This window comes from Acanthopagrus latus, chromosome 8, assembly GCF_904848185.1.
Source record: "Acanthopagrus latus isolate v.2019 chromosome 8, fAcaLat1.1, whole genome shotgun sequence".
Taxonomy (NCBI): Eukaryota; Metazoa; Chordata; class Actinopteri; order Spariformes; family Sparidae; genus Acanthopagrus; species Acanthopagrus latus.
The window spans coordinates 23,270,767-23,289,366 of record NC_051046.1 but is presented as its reverse complement, the minus strand read 5'-3'; the positions used below and the strand labels follow the sequence as shown (position 1 = coordinate 23,289,366).

At 40.8% G+C, this 18,600-nt stretch overlaps 3 protein-coding genes across 3 annotated transcripts in view; all 3 read right to left on the bottom strand.

Moving 5' to 3' along the window:
• LOC119023866 (probable polypeptide N-acetylgalactosaminyltransferase 8) overlaps positions 1–3,449 on the bottom strand; it is a 30,518-nt gene extending 27,069 nt beyond the window's left edge. The window contains exon 1 of the mRNA XM_037106112.1: positions 3,371–3,449. The gene's annotated coding sequence lies outside the window, so the exon portion shown is untranslated. The remainder of the gene's footprint in view (positions 1–3,370) is intronic.
• A 142-nt stretch (positions 3,450–3,591) lies between these two features.
• On the bottom strand, positions 3,592–12,319 carry LOC119023867 (probable polypeptide N-acetylgalactosaminyltransferase 8). Its single transcript, XM_037106113.1, has 11 exons — positions 11,916–12,319; positions 9,384–9,627; positions 8,924–9,090; positions 8,579–8,762; positions 8,234–8,431; positions 6,606–6,720; positions 6,291–6,476; positions 5,260–5,397; positions 4,870–4,965; positions 4,616–4,783; positions 3,592–4,444 (listed from the first exon to the last, which is right to left on the bottom strand). Exons 1-11 carry the CDS (start codon positions 12,085–12,087, stop codon positions 4,310–4,312), a joined length of 1,803 nt encoding a protein of 600 aa, XP_036962008.1. The 5' UTR covers positions 12,088–12,319; the 3' UTR covers positions 3,592–4,309.
• An 826-nt stretch (positions 12,320–13,145) lies between these two features.
• Positions 13,146–18,600, bottom strand: ndufa9a (NADH:ubiquinone oxidoreductase subunit A9a). Its single transcript, XM_037106117.1, has 11 exons — positions 18,447–18,600; positions 16,992–17,165; positions 16,433–16,530; positions 16,209–16,300; positions 15,908–16,049; positions 15,190–15,292; positions 14,676–14,746; positions 14,382–14,458; positions 13,917–14,012; positions 13,521–13,587; positions 13,146–13,416 (listed from the first exon to the last, which is right to left on the bottom strand). The coding sequence occupies exons 1-11, from the start codon at positions 18,499–18,501 to the stop codon at positions 13,246–13,248; spliced, it is 1,146 nt and encodes a 381-aa protein (XP_036962012.1). The 5' UTR covers positions 18,502–18,600; the 3' UTR covers positions 13,146–13,245.

Genomic DNA, 18,600 nt, shown 5'->3' with positions numbered 1-18,600 from the left:
GCTGGTCCGGAGCAGCCCCCATACTGTGGACGCTGCACCAAACCTCCAGTTCATGTACCACTCCATTTTCCCATCACACGTGAACAAGATCCTGTGATACTTTAACTCCTTCACTTGGGGCAGGGTTAGGGTTAGGGTTATCATTTTCCAGCAGAGGTTAGAGATGCTGACCGTCATCCTGATTGCTTCTCACTGCAAACTGCACTAGTGCCTGCTGGAGATCATAGGCAGCAGAAGCCAACAAAACCACTTCATCTGCAAAGAGCAGTGACGCAATTTAGAGCCTGGTTCCTATTCCTCCCCCAGTACCCCCTGCAGTACGCCCCGGGGGACCTGGTCGCAAACTCCTATACACCTCCCATGCCTCTCCCAGCAAGACCCCAAGGGTTAAAAAGGACTTTGCAATTGTTCCTCATGAATCCGAGTTTCGACAATTGGCTGCAGCTTCCATTCCAACATCCTGCAGTAAACTTTCCCAGGTAGGCTGAGCAGTGTGATATCCTGGTAATTGGAGCACACACTCCGGTTCGCTTACATCAAGAATCACAATCCCAGTCTGCCACTCAAAAGGTACTGTTCCAGACCTCCACACTACACTGAAGAGGCTTGTCAACCAAGACAGCCCAGCAATGTTCAGAACCTTCAGCGTCTCAGAGCAATTCTTGTCCACCCCTGGCGCCTTGCCACTGGGGAGCTTCTTTACTACCCCAGCAGCCTCTGCTAGTTATATGAACAAGTATTCCCCTGAGTCTTTAGACTCTGGTCCTACTTCAGAGGACTTGATAGTTGGATTCAGGAGCTCCACAAAGTGATCTTTTCTTCTCCTGACAATATCGCCAGTTTGGGTCAGCAGTTCTCCTCCCCGGCTGAGCACAGCTTGGGCTAAGCCCTGGTTTCCCTTCCTGAGTCGCTGGATGGTTTGCCAAAATCTCCAGGCAGACCAAACGTCCTTCCTCATAGCCTCTCCAGACTCATCTAACACCTAAGGCCTGGCCACTAGAAGCTCACCACGGGGCTCCTCTCCTGGGCCTGGCTCCAGGAGGGGGGCCCTTGCAACATGTACTGTATGTGCCCATAAAAGCTGATGACAAATCTCAAATCACGAAACTAGAGACCTGCCTATATGCAGTGAAGAAGTGGATGTCAGAAAACTTCCTGCCCCTAAATTCAGAAAAAACTGCGATGCTGGTCATCATGCCCGCCAGACAGAGATACCTTCTTGATCAGGTAACAGTAACTCTCGAGAACTGTGTTATTTCTCAAAGTTCAACCGTCAAGAATCTAGGTGTTACTTTTGATTCTACACTCTCTTTTGATCAGCACATTAAAGATATGACCAAGATCACCTTCTACCACCTGCACAATATAGCTAAAATTAGGTCCTTCCTCTTCACTGTTTCCTGTTGTTTTGTCTAGGCAGGTCTTCCACGTGAGAGCACTAAACATCTTCAGATGGTTCAGAATGCTGCAGCCAGAAAATTTGATCATATTACACCAATCTTAGCATCTCTGCACTGGCTCCCAGTACATCTAAGATCAAACTTTAAGGTGCTGCTGCATACAAAACTGTACACGGCCGTGCCCCCGTCGTACATGTCAGATCTCATTACACCATATATTCCAACTCGGGCATCACGCTCTCAAAATTCAGGGCTCCTGATGGTTCCCAGGATTAAGAAGAAGTCAGCTGGCTGCAGGGCTTTTTCCTATTGGGCTCCTCTCCTATGGAATAACCTCCCAGCTGACATCAGACACCCTGGTTCTGTTGACACCTTTAAACTAAACTCACTTCTTCGATTTAGTGTTTAATTAGCCCTTAAGATCAACTGTAAGCTTCTTCAGTGGCTAGGTGTCAGTCTCAATGAGTTCCTATAGTACTAGATCTACATTGTGCTGCCGACGACAAAACAACATGTTTATTCTGATCAATATCGCTTTTCTCTAACCTTTGTTTTTGTTTTACAGTTCCCACAAGCTGTAAGCTGCATCACTCTTTACACTCTCTATAGCTTCCTCCTGCCCCTCCTCCCCTTCTCTTTCTCCTCCTCTTCTCTTTCATTCAGGCTCCCTTCCGATGGACCGCGGCCCGCTTGGACCATCTACCATTTCTGGGCTCCTGCTGCCTTGAAATACTGATGGTTCTGGATTGTCACACCCTGGGCTCCGCTGGATCATTGCTCTCCTCTGCTTCACTATCTCCTCATATCTATATTTCTGTTAATCTTGATGCCTCTCTCTGTCTATTACTAATTATCTTGTGTGGCCTGCCCTCTTCCAGGTCACCATGGTGGACAGGAGGTCGTGTGGCTCGGGCACGACTTGGTGATGCCTCGTCCTGCTCAGTCATCTCCTGGATCCACTCACTTTACATATAACCGCCGAATGGCAAAGAGGACAAAGGCATCTGCCTAGAGTGACTGTTTCAAATCCTGCCCCGCTTTCATGTCAAGGTCAGTGACACATGACTGTGACATTACAATGTCAGCATTATTATTATAAATAAGGATATAGATTACATCAATTATGATACAGTTTCCCTGTTGTCGTATTACATTTGTAATACATTCAAGCAACAGAACATCCTTTAAACGTTTGATCAAGTGTTTTTTTTGTTTTATTTATCAAACATGACTGAAAATATGTGATGGAAGAGCTCCTCAAATGAAGGACTTCCTGAAGTTGCATACATAGTTTACATACTCTCTCTCTCTCTCTCTCTATCATCGCCTCTGATCCTCTCCAGGTGAAAGGTGCGATAGTCATCAGTCAACTAAAATACGAGAATATCCATGAGCCATTTTAAACTATGTAATATGTATTCAAGAATAAGATAGCACAGCGGGGTCAGAAAAAGTGCAACAGATGTTAGAAAAAAAATATGAACTGTCAAAAATGTTGATATTAATTATTTAAATTAACATAAATAATATTTTCTTATTCAGTTCTCTGTCCTTGTCAATTTTTCTGCCTTTCTTCCATCTTCCTTTGTAGTTAGGAATGAATTACACTTCATTAAGACAAAAAAAACAGCAACTTTTACATCTTCTACTGGACGAAGGTGAATGATTGCCTCAACTCACAGATACTGTCAATGCTGGCTTCCAGAGAAAAATTCCTGCTCAGACGTGGTGTGTCCAGCTCTTTGTTGGCCACCGCTCTGCACTCATATTTACTCCTTAGAGAGATGCTCACAAATATGATCAGTCCAATCCCCACCAATATGAGGAATGGCTGCTTTAACGACACAGCTCTCATGCTGATAATACACCTACTTGATTGAGTTCCTGCAAGAGAATAAAACCTCACAGGCAACACAAACTCCTCCCACTCAACAGACCTGTTCTACCAGTCAACGAGCACAGCAGGAAACCTGTTTGTGTTCATGTGGAAGTCATTAAGTGCAATTATAAATCTGACACATTCATAACATCTTCTTCAACTTCCCTTTGTTACCTTTTGAAGAGAAAAAAATCTGAAAATGACCATTTCTATCTTTACTTTCTTGAATACTGAGATAAACTAAATTGTGTGCCGCTAAAATGAGGTGTGGTTGCTTTCATCTCACAAGACATGATATGAAACGACACAGTCTGACAGGAAACAAACATCTTTTAACTCACGTGGGATATATGGGTCAGGATACACAATGTGAACAACATGAAGACACAATGAATACAGGAAATATAAACCAACATAGTGTTAACTTGTAGGAAACAGCACCAAATTTAACCTGATTGAATTCATTTGTCAGAAATAACTGAGGATACCTATTAATCTGTGTTGGATCGGCACATTTGATTTCAAATATTCATCCACTACAGTATACCCCCTTACCCTGTGCATGGACACAGGCTGGAGCACAGTTTTACACATTTTGTGCCGAGGTATGATTTGGAGTTGTGTTGTAGCTATTGAACCTGAAGTGCTATACAAATAATATTAACTCTTTCAGTGATCCCTGCCCCTACATAACCTTTGACAATGAACTGTACTGAACAGGTCCTCTGTGGGAGAGTGCACAGAAGTGTACTTTGAGAAATGTGCCCAGATCAGTTGGACTGACCTCTGTTGAAAATGAAAGGGGCTCTGTGGAACTTTGTTGCCAACAAGAGAGACTAATGTTTCACATCACATTACAGTCTGTTCACATATGATTGGTTCATGTAAATTACTATAACGTTTTTATGTAGAGCCCCTTTAAATATTTAGAAGGGTTAGTGGGCAGTTTAGGTTTTAATATTTGGTGAATCAGGAAAAAAAATAAATAAAATGAGATCAATACATGATGAATTCAGTTTAAGAATTAAACCTAAAAATTTGTGACGAGATGCTCAAACGTCCAGCTCTGTCCACTGCACTGCTGAATGATGACCTGGTAGTAAGAGTTTTCTCCCTGGGCGACCTCAAGACATCTGTTTGTTGCTTTGTTTCTGATCGCTTGGCCCTGCAAGAGTTTGTTCAAGAGAGATAATAAATGAGAAAGTAGCATAAATGCTCCAACACAACAACATTTTAAAGCAACTAAATGTAGCATCTGACCATTTATGACCTTGGCACCTCATAATAGGTGCTACTACCTCATCCAAAAATACACTGTACTAGTGTACTGTCTCACTTGTTTGAAGTCCCAGTGCATGTAGAGTTTGGCTAGTTTTGCCAGTGGACACTCATGTAGAGTGGGAGTGCTACCAGAGCCCGGGTCAACAAGGCAGCGGTTACTGTTATATTTGTGAGATTTAAGCCCCCCAACGATGATTTCACCATCTGTGTTGTAGTAGCAATGCTGTTGAATGGATAAAAGTTCAGTTAAAATGTTGATTTATGGAAATCATTTCAGTGTCAGTTTTTGGGATCATGCTCTTAGATTACCTGTGGCTGCTGGAAGTGGCATTCATACAGGATGGGGATGTTTCCTGGAACGGCTCCCTGGTCCAAGCAATTGCTCTTGAGAAGACTGTTCCTCATCTGAAAAGGTCAGTGTCATGTTTAGAGTTATTTCTTTGTTATCACTGTGTAAATTCATTGACTGTGTTTTATATGCTTTATAAAATGTTCGGTCATGATTTAGCATGGTTGAATGCTTTAGGCTTTTCCACAGAATGTTAAACAGTGAGTATATCCAATGAAGATGGAACTAATTAAATACAGCCCTGAACAGACTGTATTATTGTATGACTGTAATACTTCATGCACGCTAATACAATATATTTAAATGTAAACTGTTCCATCAGTAAATGGATGAGTGAAAATGGCCATTACCACACCATAACCCAAGACGTTATCCCATGTTTCCAGACTTGGGTAAACATTGTCCAGGTACCACTTGAAAGGTTTACATTTCAGCTGTTCTCTGAGCTTCTTCCTCTTGGATACGTCACCAATATCGATTCCATGATTCTGTGTGTTATGCACATATTAGAAGATGCAGGAGTAACACTCATTATACCCATCATTTAGAAATAATGCATTTGAAGTTAATTACATTTTAGTTTTGAGTTTTTAAGCTTTCCATTTGCTTAATAGATTGTTTATAAAGCATTTAATTGTTTAACAGTCAGGTAATTATTGACTGAAGTTATATAAATTTACATGTATTTATGACAGTGATTATAAAGTGTTTCCCAGGCATGAAAAATACAAACCTGTAGTGAAATATACATTAATCTAAAACAGTAAATCTCATTTTCATAAAGCTGAATATATCAGTAGCATCTTTTAGCAGTGCTGATAAACATGTTGTGTCTTGTTGCTACTATCAACAGACAATTTGACTTGTCAAAGCAGGAAAGGATCATGTTACATGTCACAATATCTGCTATGTAAAAAGTTTGTTACCTCTGCAGCTGTAAAGGGTAGTGTAGAAGGCCATATTTGGTGACAATATTTTGACAGTTTTAAACACAATGAGCATATGGATGAATGGCAGATCGTTGCCAAATTCTAATGACTATGAGTTTAGTGTCCTATAGGATAATATTTTAAAATTTAAAAAGCTTTCCAGGAGAAAAGAGACAGTTGTCTAATGGAGTAAAACATGGCCATGGACAGTTTAGCTGTAATGGAAAATGCACTTCCTTACATCGTGTGACGCTCCTGGACATTTTTATAGATTTCTTACTGACTTGATGAGCACGTTTAACCTGTTGAGGCGTGACCCGACAAGCTGAACAACTTCTCCCAACAGCCAGTGTGTCAGTGCACATTAACATTAAAGATGCCAGCCTTGATGAGCTTTTTTATTTATGTAGCGTATTACTAATTGAGACTGTAAAAACAATCACTGTGTCAACCTTAAGAGGAAGGTTCCAGGATATAAACACGTTCTTCTTGTAATCATCCAGCCAGATCTCTGCAACCCTCAAGGCATTCCTCCTCACAGCAGGAGTAAGATCAAGTGCATACGGTTTGTGTGCCCTCTCAATGTGAGCTATTCTGGAGCAAGGCACAACCTCTACACTTCCTCCACACAGCCACACCTGGGCAGTCAAGACACAGATGGTATCATTAGCGATTAAGCAAATCTTAAACTTTTGATGATTTAAACCCTCCTCCATGTTATTTATTTTTCAAAAATAAATGACTTAACAGTGTTGGCTACTACTCACACGAATCCCAAGTTCAACATTTTCTCCACCGTAAACTTTCATTCCACCATCCAGCCCACCAATTTCTCCAAGGAAGTGTCTGTCTGCTGCAAAGATTCCCATCACAGAGGGACTCCTGTCCAAAACAAACATTACGGTAGTACAACTAATGCTCTAACATTTGTGCTGCCTTTTAACACATTGATGTTTAGCTACGAAGTCCTATAGAGAAAATGCTGTAATGGATGCACGTTGCCAGTGTTTCATATTCTGGTGCTAATCCCATCCATATGTTCCAACTGCTGAATACCCAAAGGTATAAATGTAGCACACACACGGATCAGGACAGATCTGTTCATCTGTAACATGTAACATGCTTACATTTGCATCCAGTGGCCTACATCAGAAATCTGTTACCAGTGCTCAATATGCAAATTAAAATTGAGACTGACCAATGTACAGACACCTACAAAGATCAGCAGGGCAAGAAACCAAGTTCAGTGACAGCCCTCTATTTCTTTTTAAAATCATATTTACAATGCCTGCAAAATGGGCAAACAAGTGATTTTTCAGTGGACAAGAAAAGATGGACAGGACAGATAACATCAGTGTTATAGGAATTTGCTGGTTTGAATCCGAGAGGTTCCAGCAAGATCTGGCACAAATGAAGCCCTGGCCTTAACATGGCCAGAATAAATCAGTGAAATCGAGGCTTGTCAACTGTGCCCTGAAGATCTGTGTATGTGCTACCTTTATACATTTGGATATCTGAAGAGGCTGCTGAGCATAGTTGCGTTGCTCGCAAGGGGCCATTCTGGCTCACATTCCAGCATTGTCCCGGGCCAGCATTCCTTACTTAGGGCCCGAAAGCCTCCCCTGATGGCCTAAAGCTTCTGTGCTAGCGGTGTACAGTAAATGCCAACAGTCTCCTAGTGATCCGAGCCTCCAGTTCACTGTATGCAGTGTTATCTAAATGCACAGCTAACTTGGCTAACTAGCTAATGGCGACTACAATTAAAAGCCCTTACTTTAGCAACTAATAAAGCCATCCCTCCATCAGGAAACTCTCTAAATCATTTAGAGTTAAGACAGAGCAGCTGGAGGACATCAGCGAGAAAACCTTTTCTACGTGAAATATGATCCAGTTTCAGTGAATTATTAGGACAATTTCCAGCTGTATTTATGGTAGCAAATATGGGTATTTTAGGCCAACACATGATGTTTTTCTAATCCTTACCAAGTGTTTTTGTGCCTAAACCTAGATGGAGTATGAGCACAGTGCTGAAACCTAAATAAATGTAAAATTGCAACATGTCTTTGGTTTGCAGAAGTGTACTTGGATTGGATTGAGTAAGAATAAGTCTTCAGGGCGCAGAGTGGGAATGACAGTGACCCTTTCTCCCTGTTACAAATCAGTGTGCCATCATATTGTTTTAAAATTGTTATTTTAAGGAAAAATTATTCCTTACTGCAAATGTGTAAATATGTTTCATAGGATCTAAAATAGCTGGATGCTCCTTTGTGTAAGTGTCTAAATTAAAATTCTTGAATCACAGTCAAAATGACTAAACAAACTATTCTAGGTGAGGTCTGACCTAATCAGCCCACACAGTTAAATGGCTAAATAAAACACTGCTTGTTCCACATACTTCCCAGGCTGTGATTCATCCGCCATCTTCTCCCACTGTGGACTGAAGGACTCGTACATGCACCACAAGGCCCAGTCAAAGGCATGAGAAGCTGGTATATATCTTTCCACGTGTAGGTCATCAAAATGGACCTTATCAAACACAGGGGACACCACCACAGTCCTGTCAGCTTTGATCCTGGCCAGCAAAGGTTCTGCCCTGGAAGGTAGAACGAAAAAAGGAAACGGAACAATCACCTCAAGAGGGGGAGGTAAACTTGAGGCAGAGAAGGAATTTAACGTCACAGCACTTCATGTACACGTTGTTTCTCTGAAATTTACAACTTAATTTAAAACCTGTACATACCATCCCACTGTGGCTTCAATATGGGCATCCAAAATGGCCACAACATCCGCGGTGGCACGCTCCCAACCTGAAATCCGGGACTGGGACAAGCCCATTTGTCGAGTATGCCGCACTTGCTTAATGAGTCCAGGTCTCTCACTGTGAATCTGACCTATGTAATCTTTTAACGGTTTTCGAAGGTCATCTGAAAATGTAGCCCACAGTCAAATCTATAAATAAAGGAGTACACGTGACAATAACAGCTAGATAAACAGCTAGATCATCTAAATACTCAACAAATGGATTACACTCAACAAAAGTGTTTGATGTAGATGTGAACACGGACACATTTTCAATTAAACTCACTGTAAGTGCTGTGGTCATCTACCAGAATGATCTCTTTCAGTAGGTGCTTTGGAGTGTGTGTGATGATGCTTCTTATTGCCCTTTTAATGATAGAAAGAGCCTCGTTTATGTAGATCAGTACCACGCTGATGGTTGGAAGGTCCTTGGGATAATTCTTCGTCAGACACCTGAATGGTGTGAGATGAAGTGACAGGTGTAAAAGTGTCGGTCACAAGTTGTTCGAGGGGACTGAACTGCAGGTAGAGCGACTGAAAGGATGCCATCATTTGCCTAGATGTTTTACATGCTGCATCATGTGCTGTGAAGTGTTGTGAGCGTTTGAGCCGGCATGAGCTGGAAAAGGGTGTGTCAAATTTAAGTATTTCTGGCTAGATATATCTTTGGAACATTTAGAGAAGGCATTTGGAAAACGATTCTACAAATCAAGTGAAGGCAAATGTCAGGATATGGACAAAGATACCTGTGGTCTCTTGTGTCTGGCAGCTTCCTGTCTAGTGGCAGCTGGTTACTCAGGAAGGCATTGTATCCATAAATCTGAAACAGACCTTCCGCCTCCTTCTGTTCCTCCTCGGGCAGACCATTACCCCAGTTCTCAAACAGGATGGAGTTTGGATATAATTTTGGCACTGCATTCTTCAGTGTTTGTTGGTCCAGCTTAGGTAAAAGTCCATTGCTCTTCTGACCAGAGACTTCTATCAGCTTTGCTTTAGTGGATTGTGTTCATAAAAAGAAAGAAGAGGTTGGAAATGGAAATGATGAGCAGTGTTATTCAGTTATCCCTTCTACTGGTCTCTCGGTAGAGGTTAAAATTTGTTTTGAAATTGAAAGTCTTGGAAAGTTTGTCAGTGCTGCAAGGTGCATACTGCTTTGCTTAGTCAAATCAAATGTAATATACAACATCTAGCCCCCTAGTTTTCTATCCTTCACATTCACAAGATGTGTATGCAGCAAAGTTTTGCCTTACATTTCTTGATAATTTGACTTCTGAACTGTTCTACTGGAATATTGAATATTCAGTTGAGTTCACTTGAGTTCACTTCAGTCAATGACTGATTTCAAAACTTACCAGAATCTCCCATTCTTTGTCTTTTCCCTCAGTTTCTCTCCTGGTTTGTTGCTGTGTTTTTGAAGTAGGATCATAAAGCTTTGTGATGCGCAAAAATAGTTTCACTCAATTTGAAATACTATCGACTGTTAAATTTAGAAGCTGTATTCTTGTGCGTTTGCATATATTTCTGTTTTGTTATGTTCAGTCTGAACGAGCCATTAGAGACGTTTTTTTATCCAGATTGGAGGGAATTCATGTCCATTCATGTCTTTTGTGGACAGGATAACTGGATCTCTTGAATATTGAATTTTAACTTGGATGGAAATATTATATACAGTATACTGGGGCACTTATCCTTTTACTTAAGTGTTACGATGCCTCCCTTAATGCTTGCCATGATGCAGCTGATCACTTCCTGCAGGAGCTGGCAGTCAGGGAGGTATGTTAGGGTGAGGTGCTGACACCTGGCCAGGCTTCTACCAAAGTTATAAATGCCAGCTTTTGTATCACATTGTCTCTCTCTCTCTCTCTCTCTCTCTCTCTCTCTCTCTCTCTCTCTGGGTGTTTTCTATGGCATTCCACAGCAGCACACACACCTCATTCACCCACACACTACATTCACACTTAAATCCTGACTTGTCTTCCCGCTTTGTCACATACATTGAACCAGTTTGTGACGTAAGTAAAAGGCTAACTAATTAAACACATGTAGTAACTGTCAACCGAAGGATGTTAAAGAGCATGTAATATCTCCATCATTAATCATCCTCTTTCTTTTGTTTGTACTTCTTTACTGAAGCTTCTGTGCGTCAGCAATTCTGGAGAAAGAATGACTTGTATCTCATTCCCATGTCATCAAATATTGGCTCTTTGGGGCTTTAAGTGTTGGTATTTGACAGTCAGTTTTCTTTCTCCAGACTCACTTACTACACTTTTCAGTTTGCTAAAATGTGTAAGCTATAGTCCTGTTCTGTTCAGCAATAAAAATGAATAAAAAAAAAATAAAATAAATAATGAATTCGTAACCCTCACATTAAACAGAATGCTGGTGTAGATGAAGCCTCTCTAAAGAGCTGAAGTCAAAAACAGTCAGTGATGTCTAGTCCAATACCTCCAACAGTGAAATGAGGTCACCCAGCATGAGATGTTTAGACTGTCAATCAGGCCTCTGCTGTGAAGTGAATGTTCTACAGACAGTCGACAATACAGAAGCTACATGGTAGAAAAAACTAGTGTGTGTGATTCCTCCCTCCTCCCTCCCTACCTGAGTGTAATCAGTGCTCCGGTGGAGTGGGGGAGGTGATGAGAGGGCAGAGCGTGCAGGGAGAGGTGAGCATGAAGATCACACACGAGCTGCAGCACACTTGTGAGGAGTGTTCGCTCCTCACCTTTTTTTGTTCTCTGTACAAGCATGTTTGTGTCTTAACCTCCATGCACGGTTAGGTGCTGAGGTTATGTTATTTTAGTTTGTTGTGTGCCGGTGGTTGTTATTCATCTTTTTTGTTTGTTTTAGGAGTAGTTTCCATTTAGGTAGTTTAGTGGGAGACGCAGGTGACGATGGCTCACTGTGTGGTCCAGCATCTTCCCATCTTTTGTTCCTTTTGGTCTGGGATCTTCAGCCCCTTTGTTTGTCCCTAGTTTGCTTTTGGGAATAATTTAATGACACTTGTTTAATTGTTTACCTTGTGTCTGGTGTCTTTTTTTTAAAATGTTGCATCCTCCAAAACGTTTTGAGCCTTAATTTTGACTTGATTAAATTGCAGTCAACTACATTTATTTAAAATCTGCAATCTCTTTCAGCTGCAGGACTTGTTTGTGCTTGTGGAGTAATCTATCATGTCTTCCTCTTTTATTACTTGTCACCCATTTAAAAACTTCAGATCTTTGATGTATATCAACAATATGTAATAAGTCTTTCAAAGTTGCGGGTGAATCACTACTCACCCAGATTGTTTAGGGTCTGTTCAATCTGGTCCAGTTTCCTCCTCACAAGCTCTTGATCTGTGGGTCCTTCTGGAAATGACTTGCCTGCTCTCCAACTTGTCACGTAGAAGAAAATGTATATGAAGAGTAAAGCCGGTGCAATAATTCCAGCTTTTCGCAGATATGCCTTCATTGTGGTTTCTCCTGAAGGCTCAATGTCATCATGTCCTCTGTGCCAGCAGTTCCACACTTGACTGCTCAAGCTCTCACAATATTATTGCTCCACAAAATCTTATCTCAAAGATAACACTACTTGGCTTGTGCAGCCTAAATGACTATATCACTTCCCACTTTAGTTTTACATTATTTTCACACATGCATGGTTAAAATCAAAAGAGCATGGTTTTATATGGCTCCAGGGGGAACATAGCCAGTACACTGCATTTAAAGAATGCTACAGTACATGATTATTTCCCCGTAGTGACTTGAAGGTGGAGAGGTGGAAATTTGACACCATCAAGCAAACAATATAATAGAGGTTTCAAAGTACACCTAAGTATTTACTGTCTACAAGGCTCTCACCTGCCCCCATTCTGAACTTATTTTATGGCTTTCAATCACAGTCCATGTAAACATGCTCCAAATATATGAAATCATCTTGCATTAATGATAGCTTGATTCTATGTGGATACATATAAATGTTCATTAATGGCAGTATTGTAGTGTACACACTGAACACATTTTTCAGTTAAGATTATGATCTTGCTTTTATTTATTTTACAAATTGTCTTTGTAGATGGTATAATTTCTTACCTGACTCACTTTTTGTTTTTCAGTTTTATTTTTTGATTGATTATATGATATAAGCTTCAAGCATCTGAACTTGGAATTTGTCGTGATTTAGCTTTGCAGACCTGCGTAGGCTTCATCAGCTTTTTGTAAGTGCTGTTACATTTTTCAGCTGTATTGAGATCTGAACCTAAACTTCACCCCACTGTTCAATTAAAACTAACTAATATTTATTAATCCTAGCCAAGTGCATTTTTCCTACAGACAGCCGCAGGGTTTAGAATCATGACAGCATGACACACAACCTTGAAGGTGTGCCTCGGCTGATTTTTTACAGCTATGATAAACGTGTAGTAAAGTCATAAAGCGTAAGTCCAATTGAGATGAAGAACTGGAGAATGGTCACAATATCTACAGACATTTTAATGGCAACATGTCATAAAATAAAAACAAGAAAACCTCTAGAGGACATCTTTTTTTTTTATTTATGTACAGAATATAGTTAAAGAGCAATCAGAGGGACTATCCTCTGGCTGATGTTGGGAAGTTGTCGCCAGGTCGTTTAATAGTTGACAGTCTTGGCTGGCTTCGTCTCATCCAGGTCAGCCTCCAGAAAACGGAATCTGCGGTGGCGACGTAGAATCTCAATAGCCTTTTGTTCTACAGTGGAAGGAGTGATCCCAAGATCCTCCAGACCAGGAAGTCCTGGATACTTCAGGTCTGTTGCATGAAACTAGAAATTAAGAAGGCAGTATAGAATTAGAATTTGCTTCCTGATGAGAGGGTCAACACTTACAGGTGCAGAGCAAGGTTCTCGCAAATTGTTGGTTTGTTTACCCTTTCGACTTTGTCTGGGGTTGTCCAGGGCTCAAATGGGTTCATTGAGAACATCTGAGCAGCAAGGCTGAGAAGAAAAAACAGAAGCTATCACATGACTGTACAGTGGTATAAAACAACTGCACCCTTGTAACGTTTTTGGTAAGAAGTGGTTCTGTAGGGGAATGTTTTGATGGGTTTACTTTGTTTGAATAAAAAGTTCAATCAGCACATGTACTCCACAAACGTGGGGTACCCTGTGAAACAGGATCTGTGTAAAGCTCAAACCCATCTGGGTTTTCATAACACACATGAACCTAAAATTCAATCAATTCAATCTTTTGCAGTGTATCTTCTCTGTGGTTGATTGCTTGAGTCAGTTACATGACAGATAACTTGTCTTTATAAAGCACTTACTGATAGAATGGACGGGGCAGAGGGTAGGGCACAAAAGGTCTGTGTGCCACAGCATAGATGTACTCTACCAGGTCATGAAGGAGGTAACGGTTGGGGCTGGACAACAAGAGAAACAGGGTAAAACAATGAGGGAAAATCCTCATCCATGTAAATTTGTGCTCACTAAGAATACAAATCTGGGGCATGAACAAGGGACCAACACATCCTGACTCAATGTTTCCATACACACATACACTTATGACCTAAGAAATTATTTTTTCAATGAGCACATAAAATTGAGGATGATGCTACAGCTAGTGACATGCATTTTGTTTTCCCCTAAAATGTACTTATCAAGCTATTTTCATGCCTGAAGCAAAATTACTTTCTTCTTCCGTACGAATTATGGTTCAAAATCTTCTTTGCGATGTCTACATTCTTTGTGTTTCATGTTTCCAACTGTTGGCACAGGTGTTGACCACTTACCCAACTAGTGCATATGTCTTTCCGTTAGCATCAGGGTCTCTGACAGCATTGATGATAGCCTTGGCCACATCCACCACCTGAGGAGGAATAAAAAGACATGAAGGCACCAAACACAGAATAGGAGCTGCTAACTTATTTGTATTTGCTGTCCTGGCATCGTAAACATTCACATACACGTTTGAATGTTAATTCTACCAGTCACACTGCCAATCATATTTTACAAATGGCTTTGGGTACTTCGAATTTATAAAAAGTAAAAATATTAGAATGGCTGTATCCTTTGAGCAAACTTACATAAACAGGCTGCTTCACAGTCTTCTTTCCATTGGAGATGAGTGGAATAGCATTGCCAAACCAGCGCATGTCTGAAAAAAAGGATTAAAGCCTCATATGAGCTTTATACAGGTTAGATGGTTAACTGTTTGTGCTAAACAGGAATATTTTAATACTGTGGAAGAATGATTTTAGCAATAGAAAAAGTTTCTTCAGGGTTCTCCCAGGAGAACGGCACTCCTCATCACGTGGGGGGGTGCTGGGGTTTGCTTTTTTCCTACGAGAACACCACGGCAGACCACAAACACTCACTATAAAGCTAACGATCAAAATGAGTATAGTGGCGCTGAGCTAGCAGTATAGCGGCACAGCTCCGTTATTCCACCATCTGGGGAGAACCCTGCTCTTCTATATACAATTATATATAGATTTACAATTACATTTTATTGAGTGTCCAGTGAGTGATAACAATTGATATTAACACAGTGTGCCTTTAGAAGGCAGGTGATTCCAGGCGCACATTCAACTGTCTTACTTGCGTAATAGTTGAAGAATCTATCCTCCCTCCCATAAATCTCAGAGGGCTTCATGATGATGGCATCAGGAAACTCATCCCTCACTGCTGTCTCTCCTACAGCCTGTAAGGAGACATTATACACACATTTATACAAGCTGTTAAGGATACTCCATATACTTGATGTTTTGCAGCTTAGTGTACATGGGATGTAGTAACTGGCTACATCACAAACAAACTGTAATAAGTAAGTCATTTTAAGATGCATCATGTTTCTCAGTATTTCCCTCTTACGGACAATTCTTCTGCTATCAGCTGCTCACTATAACTATAGTGAGCATTCTCACAACTGGAAATTCTATGGGCAATGACCTTGCCTATTCAAATAGTGAGCCTGTCTAAGTGGAAGAGATTGCAGTGTTTTGGCCAGCAGCTGCACCTGGTGAACGATAAGTTTTTGTCTCCCCCTAGTGGGATAATAATAATAATAATAATAATAATAATAATAATAATAATAATGTGTATAGTTTAGATTTAAATGAGTATGTACGGGCTATAAATGAGATTTCAAAATATCAAGCCATATATTGTATCATTATATTGGCTAAAAATGTTGTGATATTATTTATAGGCTTAGCTATTATTTATACAGAAGAACGTCCTTTACTCTTTTAACGTATAAACTGTACAATAGAAACATGGATAGACATCTAAGAGAGGAGATACAGCAGCCCTCTACCTTGTTCCTCAGGTATTTGGACGGGCTGCGGATGTCAGCGTTGAGGTGTGACATGTGGACGAACTTTGTGATGCCGGCCTCTCTGGCTGCCTTGGCGATCTGCTGAGGGATGGACACGAAGACATCCTCAAAGCGATAGTTCCTTTACACAGAAAAAGGGAAAATACTTGTGTGAATGTAAATGCTTATGTATTATTTCTATACTAGCATCTTCAAGTCATCTTAAATGAAAAAACTGTTCCAAGTGAACAACATAATATAACATAAATCGAATGTCTTAAGAATTTTTTTCAGTTGATACCTTGTCTCCCACTCTCTGCCCACTAGGTTGATGACAACATTAGAGTGCTCCAAAGCCTGTTTAATGGAGTCTTTGTTCCTGGCATCCCACTCCTGCAGCAGGAAAGATGCATTTCAATTAAGGCTTTAAACATATACTGTAAATACATGCAGATTAAGGATTCCACCTTGCAGGAGTGTTGAAACATTTCAGCAAGATCCTGTCATCCTCTAGATGCATCTTACCATGAAAATGATCTGTCCAAGGTCACCCATGGGCCTGAGGTACATGACATCGTACTGATCACAGCGGTGAGGGACTATAATCTGAGAGCCCATCCGACCTGCAAATGATCAGTATATCACACATACAGGGAGTGGTTTAGGGTAACCTGGAAATTCATGGCAGAAATACTTAAAAAATATCATATTTATAACAGATACTAATCACCCTGAACAACCTGTGCTTGAATATCACTGTCTGTGTCTACCACTAAATAGCCATGAATTACTGAATTCAAATCACAGTAAGCTAATGATAACCCCATATGCCATGATAATTTTGCAGCAGTGAATTCAATACATCATCAATACATACATCACATTACTCCCAACAATCAAACAACTTTAGAGTGAGACCTAAATGGGAGTAGATGCTGACACCATCTCAGACAGCATTATGATATAAGATTGTACTCAATTTGTGATGAGAGCTCATGTGGGATATTGGGACACAGGGTGTGCTGTCCATAAGCATAAACTCAGAAAGCAGGGGTCTCAAACATGCTATCATTTTCAAACTCACCCAGCCTATTGACCACATATCGACCCAGAAAACCGGTGGCACCAAACACTGTTGCAGCTATTCCACTGGAGGAGGAGCGTCCTCCTTTCCCTCTGGGGATAACAGCATGGTGCAGCTTCCTCTGCTGGACTGTGGTAACAGCAGCGGCTGAAAACACAGCAGGAGAGCAGCCGCCTATTGAGAAGAGAGGGACACCCCGTCAAGAGTTAAGACACTGAATTGAGTATTTATTTTAGGTACATGTTACTAAATTGAATTATGTAATAAATCCCCCATCATTACTATGTTCTTTTTGGTTTCCTTTTTCTGTTTTTAGTTTCATTGCTTTTTGTGCTGTTTGAATTGAATGACGTGATTTAGGGCAATGAACAGATGCTATTTTGTCCAAAGTGACCTACAGTAATTAAAAGATACACTCATACACTGATGGCAGTGGCTGCCATGCAAGGTGCCAACCAGCACATCAGGAGCAGTTTGGGGTTCATTATATTTCCCAAGGACACTTCGACATGCAGACCAGAGGAACTGAACCAGCGACCCTGCAATAATAAGACGCTGGCTCTACCCCCCGAGCCACATTTAAATGTATAGATAATTCAGATAATAGGTGATATCGTGTGTAACGATTTCTTTGTATTTTCTGCTTTGATTATATTGTACTTCACTCCATCTCTAGTCCACACACGACAAACTACCTACAGTCTAAGGGAAATTACTGTGTGCACTGACCAAGTCTGCAACACAATAGCAATAAGACATCGTCAAGGGCTGGATGCTTTCCAACAAATGATACAATTCCTATCAGGAACCATAAACGGTAGACGGTAGACTACTACTACTACTACTAATAATAATAATAACAAATCAAAGTTGATGTGATCCGTATACCGTTAGCGGACAGGAACTAACACTAACTTAGTGTCACTGTACAGGCACTTATTGACAGCGTCATTATTTTCAGTGCTTATTACACTAAAACAACCAAACACATAGTCGGCATTTCAATCTTTGTTAGGCTTCCAGAATGACAACCTATGATGACACTGATGACTATCATTTTTGTGGAAAAGCGAATGTTTTGAGCCACTATAACGGACGTCACGTTAAAGTCGGCCACTGGAAGTAAAAATTAGTCTAACATATCGCATTAACATTATCCTTCTTCATTAACGCTAACCAAGAAGTGACAGAGTTGGTTACATGGTCAGGTGGTGGAACTCATAATGGCAGAATTATTTACCGGTCTAAATATGAGCCTCTAACGTTAGCTAGCAAAAGCCCTTGCTAGCAGGTTGCTACCTAGCCGAGCCTGTTAGCAAGGTCACTCGAACCGACTGTGTGGTCTAACTATTAACCTGTGTTACTATAGTACTTGTGTAAATATGTGAATTAAAAATATTATCTTCTACCATATCTGTGTCATTATCAAATACCCACTGTGTTGACAGTACTCACTTGAAATCCTCGGAAGGACACTCGCAGGACGGCTAACCAGTGCCACGGTCGCCATCTTTCCTACTACGGCATATCGTGAGGGCCAAAATACGCGTACGGCACGCTAAACCTCGATAACGTTAGACTGAACTGTACAGCCTGCTGGAAAACCCAG